Source organism: Apis mellifera, linkage group LG8 (genome assembly GCF_003254395.2).
Source record: "Apis mellifera strain DH4 linkage group LG8, Amel_HAv3.1, whole genome shotgun sequence".
Lineage (NCBI taxonomy): Eukaryota > Metazoa > Arthropoda > Insecta > Hymenoptera > Apidae > Apis > Apis mellifera.
In genome coordinates, this window is record NC_037645.1 from 7824047 (window position 1) to 7841457 (window position 17411).

Here is a 17411-nt window from a genome sequence, read left to right on the forward strand (position 1 = left end):
GCTTTTTTTTATATATATAGCTATTAAATATAAATATTTTGTACATTACATAAAATTAAAAAAGGAGAGAAATTAAAAAATACATAATATACATAATTACATTTTTAGATTTATATTTTTCAATATTAAATATAGATTATTGAAATTATATATATAATAATAATGAGTAATTAAAATCTGAACAAATCAGATTAAAAAAAAATCGATAGCTTATTCATAGTTAACTGATTGATATAGAAAGATTGTAGAAAGTCTTTGATTCTTACAATAATAATTCAAATTATTATAAGAAAAAACTAACGAAAAGTAAAACTTAAATCATTTCATTAAATTTATTAGATTAATTTATTTTAATATCTAAAAACTGAAAAACGTTCTTTATAAAATTAGTATTTGTAATTTTTGTCACGTCATCTACAAGTAACAAAAGGTTCCAGATTTTGTTTATAATTTACATCTATATTTACAAATATTAAAAGAAATATGTTTAAAATATCATTTATCTTATCTTAAGAATATATATCATAAAAGATTTGAATTACTTTGGTAAATATAGTAATACATTATTAAAATCATATTGTTATTTTCTTAGGTTATATTATAGGTATTAATGATAATTGTTTTTAATGAATTTCTTCAAATTTTTTTAAATTTGTAGTAAATTTTATCATTTTTGTTAAAAAATAATTTTATGTTTACATTATATTCATTTTAAACATTTTGATAGATTAATCATATATCAAAGAAACTTTTAATCAATATATTATATGAGAATTATAAATTAATTTTCTAATTTCAAATAACAATTAAAGGAATGAATTAATCCAATGTCTTTTTAATTATTAGATATAAAATGTCCTCGCATATTATGAGTGCAAATTGTAGCAAAAATAAATATAGTATAATTGCTAAACAATATTGTGTAATTGATACAAAAGATACTATTGACGATAAAAATTCATACATTCAAAGTTCATCTGAAAAGTTAATTAGCAGTGAATTGCAAATAGATTTACAGTCAGTTAATAAATCAAAATATGAGTCAGATACTATACAATTTTTAATAGATACTAAAAAGGAGAAAACTAAAGGTGATAATAAAGAAGAAATTAAATGAACAATTTGTAAGTGATGGTAATACTTATCATTCATCAAAATAAAAAATATTATATATATATATATTTTTATTCATTATAATTTATTTTTTTTTGATAATTAAAATTTATTAATAATTTGATATTTAGTCTTTAATAATAAATATATTATTATCACTTAAAAAAGTTCTTTAAAACAACTGATCTTTTAAGGCTTCTATAGAAAGAGACCTACAAGGTTTTTTCTTCTTTTCTTTGTCTTTTTAATATGATAATAAAATCAATGTAAAGCCATTGGCTGAGTTATAGTATAAACTAGACACAGTAGTACAATAGTGTTCAGAATGTCAGTTCAATGCAAAAAGAAAAGAAAAATTTCAAAACATCAAGGTATCATCATCACTTATAGAATAGTTTCTAGAAGGTTCTATCTTCATAGAAATTCATTTCATAGAATTATTTATAAACTTTTTCAACATTATAATATATATTTAAATCAAGATTATTTTCACTTTAGAAGTTATTGGTCATCAATTGAGATTTAGTACTCACAATGAAAATAGTAATAAAGACATTAATATTGCTGCATCGATTCAACCAGAATATGATGCAAGTATAGATGAAAAGTTACCAGAAACAGTGAAATTACTTACTACACCAGAAGGTGGAAAACTATATTTAGTAGGCACAGCACATTTTAGTATTGAAAGTCAAAATGATGTTGCAACGGTAAATAAATGTACAATTTATTAGTTTTTTTTTAAAGTTAATTATGATTATTTCTAATCAAATTAAAAATATACTTTTTCTTTACAATTAAAGATCATTCAGGCTGTACAGCCTCATATAGTTGTAGTTGAATTATGTAAAGCTAGAATTGGTGCTATAAACATTAATGAGGAAACTTTATATCGTGATGCAACAGATTTAAGTCTTAGTAAGTTTTTCAAAATATGTATTTAAATATTTTAAATATGTTTTTTGAATGCATAAAATTTATTTATTTTATTTTGTAGAAAATTTAACTGAAATATTGCGGCATCATGGAGCTTATAATGGATTGTTGCATATTATGTTATATTCTATATTGGCTCATATTGTTAAGCAACTTGGAATGGCACCAGGTGGTGAATTCCGTACAGCATTTAAAGAGGTAAATTAGATTGATTTTAATTTATTAAAAATATAAAATAAAATAATTTATAAAATAATTTATATTAAAAATATTAAATTGTATTATATTAAAATAATTATATTAAATAATCATATTTTTTTAGGCAAAAAAAGTACCAAATTGCATTATTCAATTAGCAGATCGTTCAATTGATGTAACAATTCAACGTGCATTAAGAGAAGTATCTTGGTGGGAAATTATAAAGCTTACATGGTTTGTGTTACGGTTAGATTCTCGTATCAGTAAGCAAGATATAGAGCGATATAAACGAAAATGTGTACTAGAACAAATGATTTCAACATTAAGAGAAGAATATCCAGCAATAGAAAAAACTTTTGTCACAGAAAGAGACATATATCTTACATACCATCTCCAAATGGCTACTGCAGCACAATATACTTCAGCAGGATTAATATCACCAAGAGTTGTAGGAGTTGTTGGCATAGGACATATCAATGGTATTGTTGAAAATTGGGGAAAAGTGAAAGCCTCTGATATATGGCCTATTATACGGTATGTATATGTGTTATATGCAAAATGTTGATATATTTGTGGTATATTTTTGGAAAATTAATTCTATAAATCAAAATAACAAAATTATTGTGTACAAAAATATCAAAAAGACTTATTTATTAGGAATTGAATTTTAAACGAAAGAGAATGAAAATAAGTGACATTATTTTCATTTTGCGCGCGAGCTTAGTTATAACTTAATAAAGAAACCTCACTAACATTTTTGTTTATTTTTGTGTTCGTTTTTACATTTAGAACCGATTCGAAAAATATCCCACGAATATTTTAACATTCTGTATATTTATAAATATTTACAAATAAGTTTTTATGGATATCAAATTTCTTTTTATTTTCTTTTTTTTTTAGAGTCCCTCCTCAATCTTTATCAACTAAAATATTGAAATTTACAATTAAGGCTTCCTTATTAGGAGCTACAATTTATGTGGGATATAAAGTTATACCGTTACCTTCTACTAATGTATTGCAATCAATCAGATCATCGATTGAAGGATTATTAAAGGGCAGTGCAAAATAATAGAGTAGTTGGATTTTTATGTTTAGAATTCTTTATTGATATAACTTATACTTTCTATTAAGAAAAAAGAAACGAAAACAAAATAATTGTTTGCTTCATTTTAAGCTGCTTATTTTTAAAAAATCTTATAGAACTTTTTTTAGTTTTTTCGTTGATTGCAATAATGGAAGCGATTGCATGTGCAGACAAATATGAACATACCATATCTGGTGTCATGTATGTAGAACATAATATACCAGGCCCTGGAATAAATCTGGAAGAATTTGAGTTAGAATATTCACTAGGTTGTTCATGTACAATTCAGTGTTCTGATTGTTCATGTACACGTGGTTCTCCAAATTATATTAATGGTCGAATATTAGATGAAACATTATCAAGACCAATAATCGAATGTAATTCTCATTGTACTTGCAAAGAAAATTGCGATAATAGAGTGGTACAAAATGGTCCATTAGATAGTCTATTTGTATCAGAAATTGATGGAAAAGGACATGGTTTATTCACAACTAAGTATATTAAGAAAGGTCAATTTATTTGTGAATATGCTGGGGAAGTGGTAAGTATTGAAGAAGCAAGACGTAGAGTCGAGATGAATAAAAATAGTATGAATTATGTTCTTGTCGTTTCTGAGCATATTGGTGATCGAATAATAGTAACATGTATAGATCCCAAACATTTTGGCAATATTGGACGATATTCTAATCATAGTTGTGAACCAAATACGAATCTTGTACCTATTAGAGTTGAAGGACCTGTACCTCGATTATGTTTATTTGCATCTAGGGATATAGAAATTGATGAAGAGATAACTTTTAATTATGCTGGAGGAATTACTAATTCTATTCATAATTTCAGTCATACAATCTGTCTTTGTGGCTCTACTAATTGTCAAGGCTATTTGCCTCATAATCCTATTTAAAATTATCTAAATTTTTTAATAAATTGATCTAAAAGCAAATTTATATAATTGGAAACAAATGTCCTAAATATTATAGAGTTTTGTAAATATATTAAGTAGATTTTTAATAATTTCACATTTATTAGTTATTTTCATTATTTATTTTCGAATAAAAATTAAATTATTTTAGAGCAAGTTTATATTATTATTTATAAGTTTATAAAATAATATATATTTTTTATTAAAAAGAATAAATAATTAATTATTAATATTGGTTTTAATATAAAGTGTAAAAGTTAGTGTGCCAATTACAGAGAAATTATCTTTTTTTATACACATAAAATTAAAGATATAAACAAAATGAATATTATTTTAATCATTGTAATATTTTTTATTACAATCTTCTAACGTGTTCACTAATAATATGTTTCTAATGTATAATTCTAATGTATTTGTTAATATAAATTGATATCAAAAAAAATAATTTTTACGAATGCAATTGTTGTTAAATTTAACTATAAATTTAATAAAAAATCATAAAGAAAATTATTTTTTTAATAGAATTAAAATTTAATTTTTGTTAATAGAATTAAGAATATGATATGAATTATTATAAAGAAAATAATTTTTATAGAGTTAAATATATATATTCTTCGTATTATTATAATAATACGAATTAATAATTAAAAAATAATTTATAAATCATCATTTTATCTTAAAAGAAATTTAAAAAAGAAGTAGGAAAAAATTTAATACTTTGGATAAAAAATGATTAAATATAATTAATATATTATTAATATATTTCAAATTTATATTATCATTATTATTCGAGTTTTCATTTAATGTTTTACTAATTATATATATGTATTGTATATATTTATATATATATATATACATATATATAACATTTTTTTTGTAATAGTGATATGTATTAATAATATATATATTGTATTATATATATATATATATATATATATATATATATATATATATATATATTACATTTCTGTATACATGTATAGTTAAATAGTTAAGTATATATCAATTTTCTAATAAAATAAAATATTCATGTCTTTTAAATAACATATGTTGTTAATAATTTTATTTTATTAGTTTTTTTCTATTGAGTACAAATAATATTAAATATTGATGATAAAGTAATATATAATATATAGAAAGACGAATATTAAAATATTTCTGATTTATTGAAACATACATTTGCTACATAAAAAAATTTCAGAAATATGCGATTTATTTTCTTTCTTCGAAATTTTATTTATTTTATTTTAATTATATAATTACTAAAAGGATAAAAAAACATTCAATTTTTTTTTTAATTCCTTAAATGATTAGTGAACTTCTTTGGTATCTTATGTAATGTCATCTTGTATTTTAAAAACTGTACATTGTGTGAATATAATATGTAATTCATAAAACGAATGTAATGAACTAATATCATTAACAAGCTAATATCTTTTCGATGTATTTATTTTTATTGCTGCTTTTCATTTTTTGCCATACATTCTGATTCTTTTGACTCGTTGCAATATTTCCAACGCAACCATGCTACTCTCATACGATCCCAAATATTCTCTAATGAATCCATGGCTGGCCTAACATCCAGTAATGTAAATGTATATTTTTCATTTACTGCTCCACCATCATAATAATCTATAACATATCGTACATCTTTTCCACATCTATCTATGATCCAATCATGCCTGTCAAATGGTAGTTCATATCTAAAAATAAATAAATAATTTCATGTTTATTAGTTTAATTTATTAAAAATAATTATAAATCATATAATTATAACATACCCCATCCAATATCGAATGCGAGCACGTGGAGAATATTGTTTAGCTTTGCCTCCAAAACTTCGTAATTTTGGAGTACCACACTCTTTTACATGAAGTGCTTCCCATTTAAGTACTTCCTGCCATGCTAGTTCATTATTTGCATTGTGAATTTTTATTATGTCATCCATATCTTTTGGTGTAATGTCATCATTTTTCCATCTCCAACCTTTTCTTAACATTGCATTCCAAAACATTTGTTGCGATGGATATACCCAAAATTCTCCTTCTCCAGTTGCTTTTGGTATAGATGAAACTTGTCTCTCTGTAGGCAGTGGAAAAGGCTGATCTGGTGCTGGTTGTTGATTAGCTGGTGGCATCTAAAATTTTGTTTAAGTTTCATTCAGTGATAATAATTAATATATTTAGATATATTTAAATTAATTATTAATTAATAATTAGATATTATAACCATATTAAGGGGATTAATATCTTCTGAAGTCATATCATTAATTGGACATTCACTGGAAAGTATAGGTGATTCTTTTTCTGATGCAGATTTATGCATAGGACATTCTGGTGGAGGTTTTTCTTCAGATTTATAAATTTCATGGTGTTGAGTCTTTGAAATTTGTTGCTGATGCATTGGCATAATTACATCAGCTGCCGAAACAGCAGAGGTCATTACATTACCCATTTTTCTTTACTCTAAGTTTCCTATACATCAGAAAATCAAAAAATTTTTCATTCAAAAATATGAAAATTAGAAATATTGATATTTATATAAATAAATATATAGATAAATAGATTGTGCAATAACCTATATTTTATGTTGCTTCAATAATATTATTAAATATGCGCTAAAAATATACTTTCTTATGAAATATTATGCTGTAAAAACGAGAGTTGATAAAATACTTACATGTAGCTATAAACATAAAATTGTTGTTAAGATAAATTTATTCAACCATCTGTTTTTATCAACTTAGGAAAACGTTTCAATAAATTATAATGACCTTAAATATTAAATGAACTTTAGAAATTAAAGGTAATATCTTGTGAAGAATTGGAACATCTCGACCCCGAATTCTTCAGAGGACTTGGGATTAAGCATATAAGAATTATTAGTAATAGTATATACTCTTATATTTCACTATCATTTCTAGTAATCTCCATTAAGATAAAAAAAATTTTCCCCCACACTAAAATATTTTTAAAAATTTATGATAAAAATTCATAAATAATTTAGAAAAAACTATCAAAAATTGTTTCTTAATTTTATATTTTTATATAAAAATAAAATAATAATGAAGAGAATAATATTATTTAATTAATGATTTCGCTAGATTTTAGGAAATTTTATATTCTTCTATTGGTGAAACTTTAGAATTAAATTTAAAATCTTTAAAGATAATTCTTAAAACTTTTCTATTATTCTATTAAGATTTGCAAGATAAGATTTAAAAGATAAATTATATATATTTTGATATTTTTTTTTATTAAAATATGCATAGTATATACATTCAGTCCACATGTTCTTGTGTATGATATTATTGTAAATTAAAATATTTCTCACTATGTACATATCAAATTTCGATAAGTAAAATTGTTACTAATAAAATATTGTTTCAATAACAATTCCACGGTAAACAATATAATATTATTTCAACTTATTCATAACTTTTAAACAGACCTTTCATTTGTATAATTTTTTTTTACGTTACAATAAAAAAAGATAGATCTGTCAGGGAATATTCCTTATTATTGGATTTTACATAATACATAATTAAAACAATCTTTACAACAAAATCGGTTTTCAATGTATTTTTATTGAATTATTGTCGAAAATCGATTTTGTTAATGAACTGGCCACTATTTATAAATTTATAAATTTATAATAAATTTAAAAGTTTATAAATTTAACATCGTATCTATTTTTATGTGGCATAGAGTGTTTACAAAGGATTAGAAAAAAAAAAAAAATTAATTCCTTGCTATCTTTGTCGATTCCTTATTTCCAGTTACGTGTTCCAAATCGAGACTATCATATTCTAATGCAGCAGTATTATCGTAATAAGCATAATCATAATCAGATTTTTTTCCAGATTTTGGTCGTCCTGTTGTAGGAAGCCTCGTTGTTGACGAAAACGGTCTGGCTGATCCACTGACATATGTACTTGCTCTTGGTGTTGTTGATGATTGAGATGTTTTTTGGGTGTTCGAGTTGAAATTATTGGGATTATAAGTAGTGGCTGCAGAAATTCTCCTATATAAAAATAAATTTCTTTAACAAAACGAAGATTTTCATTTAGATTTAGGAATATCATATACTAATTTAATACCTTGAGACTGGAGTGGTAGATCTTGGTGTTTCGGCTAAATGATTAATACTAGCAGGACTGAATCCAATTCCAATCGAAGATCTCGCTAAATCATAATTTCCTGTACTACTTTCAATGTAATATTTTCCATTGGGACCATCATAATTGTTATATTGCGTGGCTTTCTTTGGCGGTTTTGTACTATCGTAAAATTGAGACGAACTCTTAATAGGTTGGTTAGATTTTTCATAATATTGTCCAGTTTGAGTTTGACTATTATCAGTAGCAATATATTTTTTCGTAACTGGACTGTAAGTGGTAGGAGCGTAATTACTGCTTGCAAAACTAGAAAAATATTTTGTGGTTGATTGAGAGATATCTTGTTTGATAGTTGTACCAGTTCTATACTGTCCATTATTATTATTATTATTATTGTTGTTGTTGTTGTTGTTGTTGTTGTTATTATTATTATTATTATCGTAAATAGTAGGCGTAATAGTTGTAGATTGATAAAGTACATTATTATTTCCACGTTGTATGTTATTGTAATTTCTTTGATAATTTGTATAATCGTTTGCCTGATAATTGGTGCTAGGTTGTAAGGTCGTGGATTGGACAAACTGTCCGCCATTATTATAATTTTGATTCTTATTGTAACTGGTTGATTTTACTGTAGTACTTTGAACGAAACTTCCAGTATTTTGCTGATTATAATTCGAATTAGTATTGTAAGTATTATAAATGGTCGTTCTGCTTGTCGTGCTAGGAGATTGGAAATTATAATTATTCTGATAATTTGTGCTCGATCTAAATGTTGAAGATGGGGTATTATATTTCTGTGTATTTTGATTCTTGAAATTTTCTTGAGGCCTGACACTAGTAGATGATACGAAACCACTATTAGTCCGTTGATTGTAATTATTACCACTGTAGAAACCGGTATAAGGATTCTGATTGAGAGCAGCGGCAGGTAAAGGGGTACTAGATACATAATTATTATTGTCATTGTATTGCTGCTTCCTGCTGACCTTCCTGATTCCCGTTTTCTTCTTATTATCTTGAATAATCTCGTCCTCGTAGGATCTCTCACTCTCATAATCATCCTCCTTGCCATTTCTATTATTGTAAAAATTGCCGCTACTGCTTCCTCTCAAATCTCTGTTTGCGTTAAAGCTGTTCGAGGATATTCTATTGAGAGTATTAGCCGAGGAACGAACAGGGTCACTCGTTTCGGACCGTTGAAGATGGTCTTGGGGCTCGGCATCGCTGCGTATGTTATCGTAATGAGGCGATTCCAAACCAGATCCTAATCTGTACAAGTCAAAATTATCGCTGGCATAATACAAGGTGGCCGCCTCGCAATCAACGTCATACCAATCCGCACACGTTTGACTCTCTTGGTCGAATGCAGTATCATTTGGACACAAGAACCTTTAAAAAGAAGGGATGGATATTTATCATTTTCCTTTTTTATAATATTATAAATCTTCGATTCCCATTTCTTTTCATGATCGATCAAAAGTTTTTAATAAAATAAAATGTAATTATAATTATTTTATTTTTAGACCTCTTACAAGCTCAAGATTCAGAGAAGATTAAAAGAGCATATGATAAAAAAAATCTATCACAACAAATGTAAAATATGTTTGATTGTAAAATAGCTGTAATGACATCCTCATCACAAAAATTATTTATCCTTTGAGGATCCAGAGTAAAATTGGAAATTTATAACAGATTAACTTACTTGTAATCTTGAATAATGCCCGAGATGGACACACAGACATGGAACACTTGACAGTCAGTCTCTGGGTCGGCGTAATAACTTCCTACGATCTTGTTGCGACAAGTGAAGGAAGTTTCCGGCATATACTGTTGCGAGTATCTGGGTGGTGGTCGTTGAAGCCCGAGGATACAAGTTCCGAACGCAGCTAAGCCTGTAACAAAATAGGGAACCATTGAGAAAAGATTATGTACAGACTTTCTACATCTAATTAATTTCACCATCAACGGGAAAGGATAATTATTCGACAGTGGAACAGAGAGGGGGCTTATCCCAAGAATACTTTTCTCCATCTTTAAAACGTTACATATTCCCATTTCAACGAGGTACAAAAATTTAATAAAGAAAGAAATGAAAATATATCATATTCGAATATCATATGTATATAAATTGAATAATTATATACATAATGTCGTATGTTCCAGGTTTAACGTACCCCATATGAGGAAAATAATCTTCCCGATGGATTCCATCCTGAAAGTTGTCCGAGAATGAACAATAAACGACGATTGATCCACAACAAAGCTCACACTGCCGCGTTACCTTCGCAAAGGGACTCTTTGAGACGACTGCCGCGTTGAGGAGAATGTCGCGACCGAGAAGAGGATGCTCTACGGGGAACGCTCTCCGGGAGGATGCCTCTGGCCCCGTGGACGAGGTAGGGGCCATCATCCAGGAGAAGGCACTCGTGTATAATGGGGGTAGAGGACGTAATGTTTCGTTACGTCACTCTCCGCTCGATCGCCGAAGGCAGAGATGCTACCTGTTAGTGACGACTCGCACGGAGAAACTATTGATGAAAGCCAAGAGAATTTTATTATGATACTCTACGAACAACTTTGCGTTCGTACAATTGGTGAAAAATTATATTAATTATTACCATTGAATTAATAAATTATCGCTTTCAAAAAAACGAGAAGAAATATTTAGACGATCCAATGTTTTTGCCACTGCTTTTCAAGTTTATGAAAATATTTTTCGAAAGAAAAGAATTTTTTAAAAATCAAAAATATACGTTGAATTGTTGAAAGCTTGATTTATATATATATATATATATATATATATATATATATATATATATATATATTATTTGAATATTAAAGATATAGAATATATATTTTATCGAAATATTTTTATTTCTTATTTCAGATACTGTCAAGATTGATCTGATCTATTCTTGGAAGAATTAAATTGAGAATTCTTTTTTATCCTTGATATCAAAGTTAATCAACATCGGAACTTTAAAGGTGTGTTTATGAGAAATAGACATTATTGCCTCGATTGACAAATCATCGATAAATTACGAAGGCAACAGGTGGTAAAAGCCACTTTCTATTAAATCACTCGATCACTCTTACGGTACCAGATTACAATTTTTCTGGCAGAAAAAATTTTTCTTCTGGATGGAAATATCATATGCCAGACAGATAATATCGCAGAGATTGGACAAGTGATATTAAAAGGTAATCAAAATTCACGATATATTTAAGATCTGCGATCGATTAGTCAAATGCTGATTGAAATCTCTGATGAAACATGCTCGAAAGAAGTCGCAGAAAGAATCGTGGAGTTCATCGCGACCGGTCGTCCCATGCCCTTTGCCAACTCGAGGATCGAGCCTCCAACCTCTTCGAAAAGTCGCATCCAGGGAGTGTTGTGTCGCATTCCATCCGTTAGATCGATTTCTTTCAGTTATGAACATTTTTTTTTTTTTTCGTTCCAGAGAAGAATCGACATGTTTTGAAATTATGAAGGATAAAGAGAGTGGAAAGCACGAGGAAGCTGAAGATCGAGGTCGTACCTCGACAATCGAAAATTTCGCAATTATTCTCGTGTTAAGAAACGAGATTTCCGGCAACGTTTGGGAACACTGCGAACGATAAAATTATATAATTCTCTTGTCTTTTATATATTATTTTCGTGACATTTATAAAGTATTTTTCAATTATTATTTTGCGTTTCACTTTTATGAATATATATTCTTAGGCAAACATATGCCTTTATTTTCTAGAATTATAGTTTAAATCTAGTAGCATTTATCTTCTGTCTTCTGATTTATAAATAGGTATCGTCACGGATTGTAAGGATTGTTTTATTTTCCATCAATGACCATCCGTGTTTCTATTACGCGTGATGAACTCGCGACGAGGAATCTTCTCAGCCTTGGAGGGCGAAAGTTGTTGTGGATGGCACGATATTTGCACCTACAAGCTAAGGAACGTGTCCATAGCAGGAGGTTGATCGTGGTTTTCTGTAATTTTATTTGATTGCCCGATTGCATCGTGCATCCAATTATTCCCGATGATGGGATGGTAAAAAACCTGATATGTCAATTTTAAAAATCGAATTATCGAAATTTTAATTAAATTTAAGAGAACAAATCGAATTCGGGATCATTTCCGCCTTGCAAATATCCACAGAGTGAAGAACGGTATGTCGTGACATTCTTCAGCAAGCATTGAACCGATGGAGAAAGCGGGGTCATAGATGCATAGGCAGATCATTTTTTTCAAGATGAGATAACTCAACTCAGGGACAACGGTTACAAATGCGATGATTCCAATTATCCAAAAAATAAGTATCTAAGAATGCTTCCCTTGATGCAATCTATCTCAAGCAAGCAAACCAGTTTTTCAAAGTAGCTATTATAGAAATTATCAATCTTTACCAATCATTATGTAAAGAACACTCAATCAATTGCAAGTGATTTCAAGTGAGGTGAAGAGTTAAAATTTTCAAATTATTCAGATTTCGTCAAAATAAAGAATATTTGACAATTGAAAATTCAGAGACATGCAGAGACTTTATGCAAGATTTATCCAATTGTCATCAGAAATGAAAATAGTAAGTTAAAATAATTGAATTAAATACATGCAAATAAAATTCGAGTTAAAATTCATATTACATTTTTTCAGAATTTTTTACTTCAGCGGAGCTAAAGCAATAAGTAATATAAAATTGTAATTTTATATTACAAATCTTATAATTTCTATAAAATTATTGAATTATTTCAACTGTATTATCGGTCATTCTTGAAAAAAACTGGACAAGTTGAAGGAATTTGTTAAATCTTGAGAAAAAAAAAAAACTCGATTCTTTATGCCTCCAAGAATAATAAGATGTTACGCAGATTTGCATAGCGATTTGGAGAAGAGAGAATGTTCCTCATTACCCAAGCGGATACAGAAAGGTGCTAAGCGTATGCGGGAACATATTCGACTTCCGTCAGACGCGTGCACTTCTTCGTCCAGTCATCAACTATCTTTAGTATCTTAACACTTTCACGATCTCGCGTCATACTCGATCATTGATCTCTGTTTACATACCGAAATTTCGAATTAAATCCATTTGTGTATTACACGTACACTCACACACACACACACATACATACATACATACATATATTAGTAAATGTTATTTTTTCGTGTGGAAAAAGTTTAAGCTAATTTTTTATATTTTTTTTTTTTCTAGTGACGAAATTTGCTACACATTTACGAAAGAACGAATACGTTTAGATGTACGGCCTTGGCGTGTACGAATTCCCGTTTTTCCTATTTGCCTTCGTTCCTCTTTTAACTCGGATCGAGCTAGTGAAAGCTTGTCGTGGAAGATCTCGAACGTCCTCCAGCACGTGCACTCGAATCCTCCTCACGAAATGACGATTTATTGCGTTGGAAATTATTGCGGCGAAAGCAATAGGAACTAGAGCACCAATCGACACCGACGAGGATCATATTTCTCGGTATAAATTCCTCGATTTCCCCTCTGGAGTTAATTTAACTTTACATTGTTTCTTCGAATCTTGTCTCATATTATCCTTTACAAGTTGAAAAAAAATTTTTGCAGTTTTTACTCAAAGATATTTTCAAATATGATTAATAAAGCGACAGATATATGAGCAAGAACATTTCAACTTTCTAATATTTCATTTTCAATATGTGAGATAATGTAACTTTCTTTAATATTGATAAATAAATTTTCAGATTATAATAACCAAACAAAGATAGATTTTTACGCGTTTGTCAAATTGTTGTGTACCGTTTTTGTTACATTTGAAAAAATATATGTATTAATTAATACACGATGATAGAGTAGAATCGATTGTTTATCCATGCGATAAAAATCGACGAGAAAGGAACTGGATAAATTGATGTTTTGCATTCCCGACCTACGATCGTCGATTACGCAAAAACCGATGGATTTGAGAGAGAAAATTCTCGACACGTAACAGGTATGTGTTTACAAATTCTTTTTTCCTCCTTATATCCATTGCGAAATTTCACTCAAAAACGAATCAATCAATTAATTGTCTCCTTATTCCAGAGGCAGATTCGAGAAACTCATTACGAAACACTTTAATTTTTGATATTTTTGACTTATTCAAATTTCTCTATTTTCTAAAAAAGAACACAGACTTCTCTCGAGAGACAATACTCGTGTCAGCGTTTTACCTGAAAAAATCCTCCTCTCTTTGAATATACTTCTCGTGTGCGTCGTTGCTGCTGTTATCTCGCGGCTGCATCTCGGCGTCGATTACATTGTCGCAATTACGCTTCTCCTCGAAAGAAAACATCGTTTTGTAGTTTCTTATCCCCCTTCTATCATCAAACCTTGAACGAAGTTTTCGAAATTCTGTCTGAATCTAAGATAAGTGTTCTAAAAAAAAAAAAAAAAGGAAAAAGAAGAAGAAGAAGAATTACTACACGTACTGATGATTATTTCCCATTTCTGATCTGAATCTGATTTTTAATTCTAATTCCAGACTTTTAAGGAATAAATATTTACCTGAGAGAGAGAGAGAGAGGTACAGAGTTAATTGCATAGTCGTGCAACAATTGCATATGCGAACACCGAACATGGAACAACGATCTCGTGCCGGAGAAGATTCACGAAGATTCTATAAGTCACGGGGGAAGGGGATTTATTTCTCCTAGTCTTCGCCACGTGAGAAAGTGAAAGCAAAATGCGAGCGCCCGAGGAGGCATCCTCTATGTAGCGAGCTCGATTCCGTCCGTCTCTTCAGGTGATCATCCTAAAAACCGATGCCTCCCTCCCCCCTGTGTCCCCTGAGCTATGAACGACTCGTTATATCCTCTTATGTAGATCCTTATGTCGAGTCAAACCGTTGCACCATTTATATCACACCAGATCTAGATACATTTGAAATAATCTTACTTCATAACACAGGTATTTCCATTAATCTGTCATAAATTTATATTTAAAAGATTTGTTTCATATAAAAATATATTTATGCGTGCAATAAGAAATTTTAAAGTTCAATCCTGACGAACATTCAATGCTCGTGGTATTAATAAATCGATAATTCGGTTGATTAATTGAGCAACAATTATTTATAAATACGATTCGAGCTGAAAACAAGGTTAGTTAATTAAAGATCTGATTAGTGTATCTAATAGAAGATTAATTTTTCTTAATAATTTTCTTTTGCAGACAAGTTTTTCTTTCGTTGATAAAAGAAAAAGATATATGAATTTGAACAAAAAAAAAAAAATATGAATTTATTTCGAAATAAATTCACCGATACGGCGAGAATATGATTTACAAGTCGAAAATCTCGTACAAAGTAAAATTAACGCTCTCGAGATCTTAATTACGGCCCTCTTGTTATTGTGACAGAGTGTGTAACTCCGTGCGAAAGAATAAGAATTATCCATTCGCCGCTATTCTCTTATGTAATCCATACCTCATCGTGTGTATATATACATCGTCTTTAAATTTTAAAACGCTCATAGATGACTCTCAATGATGGTCGATAAATCTAATTGAATAAAAGAAAATTAGACAAGGTATATTTCTATTCTGGAATCACGTTCAAAACTCAGGCGTTTCGATAATTTAAAACCCGAGCATTGATCAATTTTCGTTTCTATAATAATACAATCAAGAGATTCCAAGAGAAATCTTTCCCATGGCACAAAGACCTTATTGGTATAAGGTTCGAGTAATTTTCCAATAGAAAATAATGGGAAGTGCTCCACTTTTTATCGAGAACGGCAGCCTGTCGTATTTCTTCCCGATGTTATTTCCATTAAAAAAAGAGAAAAAAACAGAACAATTGAAATATCTCACACAAATGCAACCTGATTCTTGTTTCAAAAATCAAGACGATCGGTATCCATCTGGAGGAAACAATGGTTGGTCGAACGGTTAATTTCCGATTTGATAATGGCAACGGATTGTCGCCTGATGCTTCGTTGTCAGTGGACGTAACTTTCACCGGGGCACACACGACGATGATACAGTGTGATTCGTGCGTGCGCGAATCCTCGAGTAAAGTTGCATAAACGCGAAGCCTTCTGGGGCGGCTTGGAACGTGGAAGTTATACAAGTGGCCAGCACCGAGAGACTTTCCAGACGACAGACTGAATTCTTTCCAGGCAAGATCTTGGCTGATGAACTTCGTCTTGACTTTGGAAAAAATTATTGCGAGAATTTCCTGTTTTACTTCAAGTGTAACTGGATGGGCCCTTTCTTCCTTCTTTATTTTTTATCTCGTTTTAGAAGAAAGAGAAATTTACCTGCAAGAGATCATTGATCAATCGCTTAATGAAAGATTTATAATAAAAGAAAAAGTCTCAACAACATATCAAATTGGTCAAATTGATTGTGCAGATATTTTAACAAAATTAATCTTGATTAATTCTTATTGAAAGGAATATTCAATTAAATATATATAATTATTTTAATTCATCTATATATTACATCTATAGTATATGTGAACACATGATATAAATCAATGTTTCTAGTATTAATTGAATTTCATTAATAATTCTGAAATCCATGAACAAAAATTTTTAAATCTGATTAAATAGATTAATTATGATCGGTTTAACTTTCCAAATGTTATGTAAATGTGGATTTCCAATGATTAATTCAAACAAGATAGTGAAGAAGTCGATGAAAAAAAAGATTTTATGAAGTATATGAAAAATATTCCAAAGATAACTGTAAAACAAATAAAAGATTATTTGATTATCTACTTTATATAAAATTAATTTTGAAAATATATATATATATATATATATATTTAATGTTCATGCAAATAATATAAAATAATTATTTCTATTTCTTAGAAAGAGAAAAGGAAGTTTCATAGATTTGATGTAAATGAAAAAAAAAGTATTAAAACATTAGAATGTAAATAAATAGTAGAGGGAAATTGATGAAAGCGCGGGATGTTGCGTGATTGGAGGCAAGTTTCATTAGAAAGAACGGATCAGAAGACTAATTGGAAGAAGCGTAGGAAGCATGCATTCATTACTGGAGAAATGGTGCAACT

At 28.8% G+C, this 17411-nt stretch overlaps 4 protein-coding genes and 1 long non-coding RNA gene across 10 annotated transcripts; 3 read left to right on the forward strand and 2 right to left on the reverse strand.

Moving 5' to 3' along the window:
* Nucleotides 1-413: 413 nt before the first annotated feature.
* LOC413724 (traB domain-containing protein) lies at nucleotides 414-3592 on the forward strand. Its single transcript, XM_016913768.2, has 7 exons — nucleotides 414-430; nucleotides 847-1091; nucleotides 1612-1823; nucleotides 1917-2031; nucleotides 2111-2247; nucleotides 2372-2781; nucleotides 3148-3592. Exons 2-7 carry the CDS (start codon nucleotides 854-856, stop codon nucleotides 3314-3316), a joined length of 1281 nt encoding a protein of 426 aa, XP_016769257.1. The 5' UTR covers nucleotides 414-430; nucleotides 847-853; the 3' UTR covers nucleotides 3317-3592.
* On the forward strand, nucleotides 3480-4235 carry LOC102653839 (probable histone-lysine N-methyltransferase set-23). Its single transcript, XM_006564696.1, has one exon. It carries the CDS (start codon nucleotides 3480-3482, stop codon nucleotides 4233-4235), a length of 756 nt encoding a protein of 251 aa, XP_006564759.1.
* Nucleotides 4236-5582: 1347 nt separating this feature from the next.
* LOC408968 (cytochrome c-type heme lyase) lies at nucleotides 5583-7176 on the reverse strand. Its single transcript, XM_006564595.3, has 4 exons — nucleotides 6933-7176; nucleotides 6483-6727; nucleotides 6035-6390; nucleotides 5583-5956 (listed from the first exon to the last, which is right to left on the reverse strand). Exons 2-4 carry the CDS (start codon nucleotides 6705-6707, stop codon nucleotides 5707-5709), a joined length of 831 nt encoding a protein of 276 aa, XP_006564658.1. The 5' UTR covers nucleotides 6708-6727; nucleotides 6933-7176; the 3' UTR covers nucleotides 5583-5706.
* A 513-nt stretch (nucleotides 7177-7689) lies between these two features.
* LOC411273 (probable serine/threonine-protein kinase clkA) lies at nucleotides 7690-15034 on the reverse strand. Of its 2 annotated transcripts, XM_026442276.1 has the most exons (5): nucleotides 14897-15034; nucleotides 14563-14767; nucleotides 10076-10265; nucleotides 8353-9762; nucleotides 7690-8276 (listed from the first exon to the last, which is right to left on the reverse strand). In XM_026442276.1, the coding sequence occupies exons 3-5, from the start codon at nucleotides 10195-10197 to the stop codon at nucleotides 7994-7996; spliced, it is 1815 nt and encodes a 604-aa protein (XP_026298061.1). In that variant the 5' UTR covers nucleotides 10198-10265; nucleotides 14563-14767; nucleotides 14897-15034; the 3' UTR covers nucleotides 7690-7993. The 2 variants fall into 2 exon arrangements, with proteins under 2 accessions (XP_026298061.1, XP_394746.4); XM_394746.7 differs by lacking the exons at nucleotides 14563-14767; nucleotides 14897-15034 and adding an exon at nucleotides 10548-10728.
* Nucleotides 10634-16225, forward strand: LOC102654761. Of its 5 annotated transcripts, XR_001704067.2 has the most exons (9): nucleotides 10851-10967; nucleotides 11261-11574; nucleotides 11659-11762; nucleotides 11835-12423; nucleotides 12532-12955; nucleotides 13027-13301; nucleotides 13583-13853; nucleotides 14095-14342; nucleotides 14874-16225. It is a non-coding gene; the product is annotated as an uncharacterized LOC102654761 (long non-coding RNA). The 5 variants fall into 5 exon arrangements; XR_001704069.2 differs by lacking the exon at nucleotides 10851-10967 and adding an exon at nucleotides 10634-10769 and having other exon boundaries at nucleotides 11659-12423; XR_001704065.2 differs by having other exon boundaries at nucleotides 11659-12423.
* The last annotated feature ends 1186 nt before the right edge of the window (nucleotides 16226-17411 follow it).

What these genes read in the sequence shown, in the direction of transcription:
- LOC413724 (XM_016913768.2), top strand. Translation starts at nt 854, where the DNA reads ATGTCCTCGCATATTATGAGTGCAAATTGTAGCAAAAATAAATATAGT. An exon ending in TAAAAAGGAGAAAACTAAAG is followed by an intron (nt 1,092 to 1,611) that starts GTGATAATAAAG and finishes TTTTCACTTTAG; the next exon opens with AAGTTATTGGTCATCAATTG. An exon ending in TGCAACAGATTTAAGTCTTA is followed by an intron (nt 2,032 to 2,110) that starts GTAAGTTTTTCA and finishes TTTATTTTGTAG; the next exon opens with AAAATTTAACTGAAATATTG.
- LOC102653839 (XM_006564696.1), top strand. Translation starts at nt 3,480, where the DNA reads ATGGAAGCGATTGCATGTGCAGACAAATATGAACATACCATATCTGGT.
- LOC408968 (XM_006564595.3), bottom strand. Translation starts at nt 6,707, where the DNA reads ATGGGTAATGTAATGACCTCTGCTGTTTCGGCAGCTGATGTAATTATG. An exon ending in ATATTAATCCCCTTAATATG is followed by an intron (nt 6,391 to 6,482) that starts GTTATAATATCT and finishes ACAAAATTTTAG; the next exon opens with ATGCCACCAGCTAATCAACA. An exon ending in CGCATTCGATATTGGATGGG is followed by an intron (nt 5,957 to 6,034) that starts GTATGTTATAAT and finishes ATTTATTTTTAG; the next exon opens with ATATGAACTACCATTTGACA.
- LOC411273 (XM_394746.7), bottom strand. Translation starts at nt 10,584, where the DNA reads ATGGAATCCATCGGGAAGATTATTTTCCTCATATGGG. An exon ending in GGCATTATTCAAGATTACAA is followed by an intron (nt 9,763 to 10,075) that starts GTAAGTTAATCT and finishes TTCTTTTTAAAG; the next exon opens with GTTCTTGTGTCCAAATGATA. An exon ending in TCTACCACTCCAGTCTCAAG is followed by an intron (nt 8,277 to 8,352) that starts GTATTAAATTAG and finishes ATTTTTATATAG; the next exon opens with GAGAATTTCTGCAGCCACTA.